Source organism: Dendrobates tinctorius, unplaced genomic scaffold (genome assembly GCF_039654945.1).
Source record: "Dendrobates tinctorius isolate UK_male_01 unplaced genomic scaffold, ASM3965494v1 ptg000093l, whole genome shotgun sequence".
NCBI lineage: Eukaryota > Metazoa > Chordata > Amphibia > Anura > Dendrobatidae > Dendrobates > Dendrobates tinctorius.
In genome coordinates, this window is record NW_027361761.1 from 15419980 (window position 1) to 15431023 (window position 11044).

At 43.2% G+C, this 11044-nt stretch overlaps 1 protein-coding gene across 1 annotated transcript in view; it reads left to right on the top strand.

The window, feature by feature from the left end:
• Positions 1-9165, top strand: part of LOC141098572 (cytochrome P450 2C5-like) — a 150970-nt gene extending 141805 nt beyond the window's left edge. The window contains exon 10 of the mRNA XM_073586478.1: positions 7837-9165. Coding sequence (XP_073442579.1) covers positions 7837-8015 — 179 coding nt within the window. The 3' untranslated portion in view covers positions 8016-9165. The remainder of the gene's footprint in view (positions 1-7836) is intronic.
• Positions 9166-11044: the final 1879 nt, after the last annotated feature.

Sequence of the window (11044 nt, forward strand, 5' to 3'; positions counted from 1 at the left end):
ATGATGAACGATGACGACTACTGGTTGGCCAGCATCCTGGATCCACGCTATAAAGACAAATTACAAAACATCTTGCCACAGGAGAACCTTGACCTAATATTGGCTAATAAACAAGCAACTCTGATAAATCGGTTGCTTGAGGCATTCCCAGCACACAGCAGCGGTGATGGTTCTCACACGAGCCGTACGGGCCGGGGGCAGCTTGGCAGAAGTGTTCGTGGTGCACACAGCAGAAGTGGCGTTGGAGACAGGGGTTTTATGACAATGTTGTGGACTGATTTTTCAAGTACCGCTCACACAACTGGTAATACTGCATCGATGGAAAGTGACAGGAGACAGCAGTTGTCATCTATGGTTACAAACTACTTTTCCTCCCATATCGATGTTCTCCCACACAGGTCATTCCCCTTTGACTATTGGGCCACTAAACTGGACACCAGGCCTGAATTGGCACAATATGCCTTACAGGAGCTCGCTTGCTCAGCTGCAAGTGTGCTATCGGAAAGAGTCTTCAGTGCAGCTGGATCAATCCTGACAGAAAAAAGGACCCGTCTGTCAACCCAAAATGTGGATGATCTAACCTTCATTAAAACGAACCATGCATGGGTTTCCAAGGATTTTGTCCCACCTTCCCCTGATGACACATAGGGTGACAGAAAAATGGCTTGCTTTGGTCACCACCTAGCGCACGACACCGTGCGAGTGCCGTTGCCCTGGACAGGTGGGTAGGCCGACTCTTGGGCGCGGGCACTGGCACAGGGTCCCTCATAGTGCAATCAAGTGTCTCTGAAGGTGGTGGTGCACACCCGCCGTCAGACACACCGCCGTAGTATGAGGGGCCCAGTGCCAGTACCGACGCCCACGAGTGGGCCCCCCTTGCTTGGGCGAGGCCCCAGCATTTGCAATCTTTACCTCTCCCTGTTCCTCCGCTGTGTAGTCTGGGCTGTCAAATCCATACTGTGCCTGACACCGTCTGAGCCTGCCTCCTGATGTATAGACATATATTTTGAATGTGTACACTATGCTATCCATACATGTTATCCGGGCATACGGTACCCTTTCTCACCTTTGTGCAATCACGTGCAATCCATACTGGGCCTAACACCGTCTGAGCCTGCCTCCTGATGTATAGACATATATTTTGAATGTTTACACTATGCTATCCATACATGTTATCCGGGGATACGGTACCCTTTCTCACCTTTGTGCAATCACGTGCAATCCATACTTGGCCTAACACCGTCTGAGCCTGCCTCCTGATGTATAGACATATATTTTGAATGTGTACACTATGCTATCCATACATGTTATCAGGGGATACGGTACCCTTTCTCACCTTTGGGCCTGAGAACGGCTGGCGAGCTGTTAAGCAAGCTACAGCACCTGTGGTTTGCACACGTAAGTGTTTCATTTTTTCAGGAATGATGGTTAGGCCTAATTCCGGAACTGCGGTTGACCTGCACTTACTGGGAAATCATCGTTCGCGGGTAATAATTGTAATCACAGATCCCCATCACTAACATTGTTCAGCGGGTTATCTTCACCTGTAAGCGACAAACGCTGGCCTTTTCAGTGTAGCGCACATGCAGCCACGGACATGTAAGGGCATGACACACCAGTTATTGGCCAATCTCATGTGCCAGAGCCTCACGTGTCCCTCTAGTAAGCCAGACTCGGACCGCGGGGCATGACGGAGTCTCGTTCGTTAACGGAATTAAGCTTGCAATGTGTGCATCTTTTCTGTAGCTTGCATGGTTGAGGTTTCCCAGGTGGAGTCGAATTAAACCGTAGGCTCCACTCCTGGTGGTGCCCTTCTGGACATTCCTTTAAGGTTCAGCTTTGCAACCATACTGCCCACGTAAAACAAACACTTTGCCTTCATGAACGCTGTTTGGAGGGTCATGACTCGTGGGAATAACGCCGCCCAATCAGTTAACCTGCTAGAGAGATCCTTCGTTGCTCCCAAGCATGACATCACACTCCCTAGGAGGAAGGTAATGCCACTGTGGCGACCGTACTCCTGGGGGCGACACAAGTGCACTGATGCCCAGCCACTGCTCGATGAATCTGCTGGTACATTGACCCAGACCACTACATTCCCCTCACACGCTACACGGCCTGAATCTGACCCTGATGAAACTCAGGTTACCCTTCCCATATACAGTTCCATCTTACACGGTGACAAAGAGGAAGCTGCCGGTGAAAGTGCAGGTTCGGCCCACCCGCCATCAGACACACCACCGTACTATCAGGGGCCCTGTGCCAGTGCCGTCGCCAATGAGTGGGCGCCCCCTGCTTGCTCAGGATCACAGCACTTGCAAGGTTGAAATACTGTGCAGTGAGATGGAAGATGGGAACGACGAGGAGTCCAGACTAGTACAGGGACTCCCTAGCGAGGAGACTTATTTCATTGTTTTCAATGTTGGGACAGTAATTTTTGGGGTGCACTATACTCTGGAGAATGATAGATGGGGCCCACCATACACTGGAACATTCCAAAGGTGGACATCAGACACTGGAGCAGCATTTACAGGGCCCATTATACACTAGAGCATTAGAAATGGGGCCCATTATGTTTGGAGCATTATTTGGGCCCATAAGACAGTGGAGCTTCATCCATGGGGACCATCATATACTGTAGCATTATGTGGAGCTCATCATATACTGTTTCAAACATTATATGGGACCAATGATTCTGTATGGAGAAATAGATGAGCCTTGTCATGAGATGTAAAAAGTGAAGTATTTTTCATTGTACTATACCGCTATTTCTCTGCCGTATCGGAGCATGATGAGTTGTGGTATGTGTTAAAGGGGCGCTCTTTCGCCCAGGGCACATGAAAACCTGCAGCCAGCCCTCCCCCCCACAACTTTAGCCAAATAACCCCCATTTTTCAGTGCGTAACTTGTATTATGAAGTTAATTAAGGTTGACAAGCTTAAGTAAGAAGAATTGATGCTTTTAGCATTCAAATGGGCACTGTGGGTGTGTTTCCTGTCCTCCTCTCACTGCCGACTTTTATTCCCCATTGACTTACATTGGGTTTCGTGTTTCGGGACGACCCCGACTTTTCCCTATAGTCGGCCGATCTTGCTCGACCCGACTTTTGAAAAGTCGGGTTTCACGAAACGAAACTCGACCCTAACAAAACAAAAGTCGCTCAACTCTAGTCAGGATAGGATCATCAGGTTTCAAAGAAAATGCTCAATCCTAGGGATTGCGCAGCAAAGAGATGACAATTCTAACCTGCTGTGCAGAGCTACCTGATGAGATAGGCCTCAAGGCAAAAAATAATTTACAATTATTCTTAAAATTCAAAAATTTAGACCGATCCCCAAAAAACACATCAGGAGTAGGGATCTTTGGTTTAGCAGCATGTGATTGAGCAAGATAGGCGGAAATTCCCCGCACTTCAGCAGTAAGCTGATCAGACAATTGCTCAATCTCCATTGAGAAAAAATTCCCCCTACGGCCTCAGAGAAATAGAGGAAAAAATATATACAAAAAACTCTGACACTTTTTTTTTTTTTTTTTTCTTTTACAATTCCTTCCTGCTATTGAGTACCCTAGAATCTGCGGTATGGCTTTTGATTCTGTTATGATTGAGTCACCGGAGGAGGAAAAAACAAAAACAAGGGCTAAGTCCAGAAAACCTGAGAGGTTGGTAACTAGCGGATTGCAGACCCCTAATCCTGTACACCACAACTAACAGTAGCCGTGGGGGGTTCCTACGATGCCCTAGACCCCTCGTCACAGCCGGAGCACTGCAAAAGCCTAAAGAAAGAAAAGGGAAATCTAAACTGCCCCAGAGCAGACCCCAAAGCAATAGGCAGCCCCCAACATGTATTGTCGGTGAAAACAGATGAAAGCACAAACACAGACAGAAAGACAGGCTGAGCAAATGATGGGGCCCATCTAACTAGATAGGACAGGACAGAAAAGATGCTGGCTGCGATCCGCAAAAAACCCTATCAAAATCATGTCCAACACATCTGATAGAAAATGCCCTGAAGTCACTAGACTTCAAAATCACTATATCAGCACTCAGGTATATTCTGAAGACAGAGCAAAAGGATCTACTGATCAGAGACAAAAATGGAGGTCAGCCCATCCCAACCAGGGCAGGCTGAAAACAAACACTAAGTAAGCGGACAATATCTCAAGGAAAAAATAGCAGAGCAACACTTAGCTTTTAGCAGACAGAAACTGGACTGGATACAAGCGCTCAGAGCTGAAAGGATCACCAGCTACCCTGCAGGGTGTCGGCTGACTTATATCTACTCAGTAATTCCGGATGTCCAATCATCTTCTATCTGATCTGATTATAGGTTCTTCCCATCCAGATCACTTTCACCACCTCCTTTCACCAGCAGAGGGAGTTCCTCAGACATCAGAGGTGCAGGAGAAAATGAACTCATAACAGCACTGTACATGCCCGAGAGTCTCCCCTATTGCTAGCATTACACAAGCCTTCCTGGGAAATAGTGCTGTAGCATTTAGTCACCCAGAACACAAGGTAAAAATGGCTGGGATTCCTCACTGCAAGAGGGGATTGTAGCAGGCAGATGTAGTCTGTAGGTGCAGGCAGCCCAGCACTGATGTCCTCCCCATCTGGGCAGCAGGATCGGTATGTCCCTCTGACTAAAACTGGCAGAAGTGTTAAAGAGTATTTGGTCAGTATTTTACCTCAGTATTTAAATTAGTATTTTATCTCAGTATTTGGTCAGTATTTTACCTCAGTGATTGGTCTCTATTTTACTTCAGTGTTTGGTCAGTATTTTACCTCAGTGTTTGGTCAGTATTTACCTCAGTATTTGGTCAGTATTTTACCTCAGCATTTGGTCAGTATTTTAGCTCACTGTTTAGTCAGCATTTTACCTCAGTATTTGATCTGTATTTTACCTCAGTATTTGTAAGCTAAAGCCAGGAGTTTGTGAATAATACAGAAGTGGTGACATGTTTTATTATACTTTCCTCTGATTGCTCCACTCCTGGTTTCGGCTTACAAATACTGAAATACTGACCAAATACTGAACATGTGCACATGGCCTTAAGATTAGACATCAATACAAAAGGTATGACTGTGTTCCCACAATTAGTTTTTGTTAAGCTGTTTTCTGCTGGGTATTTTTTAAAAAAATGCAAATTTCCTATTTTACCTAATAGGTGCAGTAATGGCACAGAAAATCTGCATAATCAAAAACTCATTGTGGAAACAAAACCTTAAGGTTAGATATCAATAAAAAATGTAAAGTCATGTTTCCACGATGTGTGTTTGGTGAGTTTTTTACACTGTGTATTTTTTAAAAAATGCATGTGACCTATTTTTCTTGATCGGTGCAGAAATAGTTCAGAAAATCTGCCACATCAAGAGCTCATAGTGGGAATATAACCTTGCGAAATTATCAGAATGTTCTCTTATAAGTCTACATTCCCACAATGAGCTTTTGGTGAGTTTTTGACTTTGCAGATTTTCTGCACATTTTCTGCACCCATTAGCCACTTAATGACCAGGGCTATTTTAGTTTTTGCATTTTGTTTTTTGCTCTCCTTCTTCCCAGAGCCATAACTTTTTTTTTTACTTTTTGGTCAATATGGCCATGTGACTTTCCCATGATGCTACACAAATAAGCAGTGTGTTTCAGGTGTGCATTAAAATATATCTACAGGTGTGTTTCTAATTAATTAAATCAGATGTTGCAAAAAAACAAACAAACAGAAAATCAGAAGCTTCCAAACACATGACATCATATGGGCATTCCAGAATTGTTTAAAGACATAGTAATCTTAGTGTATGTAACCTTTTGACTTTGCAGTAATAAAAATGTCATAAAACATTCTCTCTCGCTCATTATTTTGGCATTTGGCAAATATTAATAATTATGGAAATCCTAAATCCTAACAGACCTAAAACGGGAAAGGTTTATTATGATTTCATATCAGATATTGAAAAAAACTTGCATGTGTGTATTTTTATATAGTGTATGTAAACTTCTGGTTCAACTGTATAATAAATTGGGGAATGAGGGAGAATACTATTAGAGACTTTGCATCATTAACCCTCAATTAATTTTAAGTCTCTAGACAGCATCCTCCCCACCCCACAATTCATTATAAATCTTTGCATAATGTCCTCTGAACCACTATCTATATATATAAAGCTGAGTGTTTATATGTGTGTGTATGTATCAAGCCACACCAACTCCACATAGCCCTGCCCAGTCTGCATAGCCACACTCACTCCACACACAATGCCCCTTCCACTCGGCCCACGTTATTAGCACACACAGGCGGAGACACATTCACCCTGCCAAACTCACTGACTGCAATGTCCCAGCCGCTGCGAGCTACAATCAGGGCCACCACCTTCAAAGTATCAGTGTGCGACAGGCACAGGCCGCATCTAGCTTTGTCGTGTCTAGAATGGAGTTGCTCCTGTGAGGCATGACGTCAAGGGAAAGGGAGGAGCCTAATAGATTACACTGCTGTGCTCATAACAGGAAGTTGCTGTGCATGTGTGCAGTGAAAATGAGATTAGTGAGGGAAAATGAGAGGAGTGAGATGAAAATGAGAGGAGTGAGGGGAAAATGAGAGGAGTGAGGGGAAAATGAGAGGAGTGAGGGGAAAATGAGAGGAGTGAGGGGAAAATGAGAGGAGTGAGGGGAAAATAGTGGAGTGAGCTGAAAATGAGAGGTGTGAGGTGAAAATAAAGAGGTGTGAGTGGAAAATGAGAGGAGTGAGGGGAAAATGGGAAGTGTGAGGGGGATAATGAGAGGATTGAGGGGAAAATGAGAGGTGTGAGGGGAAAAATGAGAGGCGTGAGGGGAAAATAGTGGCGTGAGGGGAAAATAGTGGCATGAGGGGAAAATAGTGGAGTGAGGGGAAAATGAGAGGAGTGAGGGGAAAATGAGAGGAGTGAGGGGAAAATAGTGGAGTGAGCTGAAAATGAGAGGTGTGAGGTGAAAATAAAGAGGTGTGAGTGGAAAATGAGAGGAGTGAGGGGAAAATGAGAGGTGTGAGGGGGATAATGAGAGGATTGAGGGGAAAATGAGAGGTGTGAGGGAAAAAATGAGAGGCGTGAGGGGAAAATAGTGGCGTGAGGGGAAAATAGTGGAGTGAACTGAAAATGACAGGTGTGAGGTGAAAATAAAGAGGTGTGAGTGGAAAATAGAGAGGAGTGAGGGGAAAATGGGAAGTGTGAGGGGGATAATGAGAGGATTGAGGGGAAAATGAGAGACGTGAGGGGAAAATGAGAGATGTGAGGGGGAAAAATAATTTGTTATTACTTACCACAGTTAGTCACTATGCCCGGGCAACACTGAGTGTGTATATATATATATATATATATATATATATATATATATGTATATCTTCCAAAAACCTAGTTTTCACAGTTCAGTGAGTGTCTCAAAATTAGAGATGTTGTGGATCCATTTGCAAGCCACATCAATAATTTTGTGTCATGTGACATCTCGCTTGGCCGGCTACTCAAGAGCTGCAGATGCAGGTAGGTAGGAAGAAGTTTAAATGTCTCCTGTCCACTCACCACAGATTACTGATGAGAATGCAGAACCAATCCCTGCTAATTAATTTGCATCACCTCTAACCAGGTACTCAAACTCCAACACATCTGCTCAGAATTAAAGGTCCAAAAAATCTTCCAAAATATTGGTAACTCTTTCAATTACTTTGTATGCCATTTTGATTTATTGTTTTCTGTAAAACTAATATCTAAAATAAAGCTAGTTCTTCCTGCTCTATAATGTGAATGATCAATATGACTGATTACCAGAAATGTGTCTTTTTTTATTTATTTGTTTTTTTTTTCTTATACAGGTAAAAGAAGTTGTGCTGGAGAGAACTTGGCAAAAATGGAGGTCTTTCTGTTTTTCACTGCCCTGGTACAGAACTTCACATTCCAGGCTTCCCCTGGAGCAAAGCTAGACCTCACCCCTGCATTGGGAATTATTAATTCTCCATTGCCCTATGAAATTTCTGCAATCCCACGCAGATAAGATATAGTGTGCATCTATAGCCAATGTATAGTTGCCATCCAAGTTGAAGACGCTTTCTATAAAATATTAGGGATGAAAATGAGCAATTCTAAGAAAAATGCTTCAATAATTGTTAAAGAACAATAGAGGCTTAAATGCTTAAATGCTGATCCTCAGTTCAGCCTTTGTTGCCTTTCATAGGAAGAAAATTCAACTGCATAGTAGACAGTCATGTCATGCTATGGGTGAATGTGCAATTTAGGGTTAGTCTTGTGGACAGTTAACTACAGGACTAGAAGGACTATTCAGATTTGTCAGATTTGCATGTTTTTTTGGAGATTTGATTAATGTCAAATATTTTTCAGGGAAATCGAATTTCAAATTTTAAAAACATGTATTATACTCCGGAGTTCTATGCAGACCATGAAGCTTAATAAATCCAAGGTGAAAAAATAGCTTTTCCACCTGTTCAACTCCCTTTGGCACTAGTCACTCTTCAGTGCGTCGGTTGCAGATTAGGTATCATAATATCATGAAGTCTCAGGGTACTGAGTAGGCCTGATGTTGCAACAGGACATGCTTCATCACCTGATGCCATGATGTTGTGAGGCTTAGTCAGCTCCAGAGCCCACTCGGTGGAGACACTGGTGTCATAGTGAGCTGTACGGCTCAACAGTTGAATGCTGCTGGGAGGTGAGTAATATCTATACACTATATTTTTTCCCACTCATTCCAAGCTTCAAAAATTAATCCAGCAAATTGGCAGTTGGCATTTGACCCATTGCAGCAAATAGAATCCCCAAATACTCAAAATTCAAATTTTGGGTAAATATTCCAAACTAATTTGATTTGCTTGGAATAGATCAGCTGATCTCTACTAAATAGTGACATACTAGATTGCTCCCGCTGGAAGTGAATCTGGATGCGAGAAGATGTTAGAAATGTTTAAAAAATTGTTGCGATAAAATTATTAAACTCTATTATTTCTAATTAATATCATGCTTTTTAAAGTTTTCTAGAATGTTTTCCCAGTTTTTAGGTTGTATTCTGGCTCTATAACTAGGCTGACAGTATGTGGCTCTTGAGACAGTATTTCTATGGATGTCTGTATTGAACCAACGAAGCCCTCTTTGTCCTGTATTAAAAGTAAAATTAAAAAAACAAAAATATACCATACCTGTCCATTGTTCTGTTCCACGCCGTAATCCATGTCTGGGGGATAAACAGTTTTCAACCTGGACTGTGCCAAAATGCGACCGTCCAGGCTGACAAACACTGGTCACTGGACGGTCGCTCGAATTAGGCGTTTAAACAGTTTTGCATTTTTATTTAATCTTATTTCAAATAAAGGACATTATTCTGGCTGTGTGTTTATTTACTATACAACTATAGGACTAGTAATGGATAGGTGTCTTATAGACACCTCTCCATTGCCAAGCCATGGGCTTGATGTCACCTGACAATACAAAGGTGACATCAACCCCACAAATATGAATCCAACTTGTCACCACTACAGGGCAAGTGAGAAGAGCTGACAAAGCACCAGAATTGGTGCATGTAATAGATGTGACTTTTCTGGGTGGCTGCGGGCTGCTATTTTTAGTCTGGGGAGATAATATCCATGGCCCCTTACCAGCCTGAGGATACCAGCCCCCAGCTGTCTGCTTTAGCAAGGTTGGTTGTCAAAAATGGGGGGGACCCCACTCTGTTTTTTTAAAAAAAAATATTTATTTAAATAATTAAAACAGCATAGGGGCCCCTATATTCTAGATAACTATCCTTTCTGAAGCTGACAGCTGAGGGTTGCAGCCACCAGCTGTGAGTTTTGCTTGGCTGGTTAGCAAAAATACAGGGGAACCCACGCCATTTTTTTAAATTATTTATTACAGCGCAGGAGTGGCTAATGAATACTCCCATTCACCGCTCCAGCTCTCACTGTAATTAGCGGCAGTAGGTGTTGGATTATGGGATCAGTAATCCCATCAGCTGACACCAGTGACCGGAGATAAGCTTTATACCTCCGATCACAGCTGAGCGCTCATGCTGTCTTTTGCCAGCGTGGGAACTGTGGCTCTCTGACCGATGGGGATGATTGGCTGTGAAATCAGAAGCAGTGTTTGCCACGCTGTCATGCATATCACAGCGCAGCAAACAATGAATGTTGGGGCTCCCCATTCATGTGAATGGGGTTTGGGTACTGTTCTGGTACCCGAACCCAAACTTTTTGTAATTGATAAGCCGAACCCTCCGGACCTGAATATCCAGGTATCTGCCAATCAGTAGTGACATATCATCATCCAACCATTCACATCACTCCACATGTGTCAAGACCAAGTCAGCATTGGTGAAGAGAATGGAGCCAGAGTTCAAGGAGCAAGCACAGGTCTAGCAGTGAGTTGCAGCAGGGATAGGTGAAGGCAAAATTTATTTATATTTTATTGTATTTTATTGTATTTAACCCCTTCTCAGCCCATATGGATGCAGTGAAATGATGTCCAACTGGCTGGCATTTTGATCTCTGTGACATGATGTTGTGATTGACAGTTAATTAAAAAGTTATTTCAAACTCTCACCCATCTAAAACATTAGAAACAACATGCTAATTGCTGGAAGTTCGACTTCTGGGACCCATAATAATTTTGAGGATGGGGCTCTTATGTAGAGCGAAGGTGCATGCATTTTGCCTCTGTTTCATACTTTCTTATATTTTTCTAATGCTTTGGAACTCCTACCTGGGGCACTCTTTGTCAAACACACTCTCTATCCTGTCCTGGCCCATTACCTTTATGAGTTGTAAACTCTGGGCTGTACTGCAAGGCATCCTCTCCGAGGACCTTTCTCCGGTAATTCATTCTGTCTCAGTCACTTTCTTCTTTGCTGCTACTCATCACGCTATCCTTTTTTCTCAGTCTCCTCTCACGAGTAGGAGACACCCACAAACTGTGGCAGAGCTTACATTGAATCTTAGGTCCTCTTACTACATACTCTGGGTTATTTCTCAAAACAATACCTGTAAACTGTCTCTCTCCCTTCAACTTGACCAATCCCTT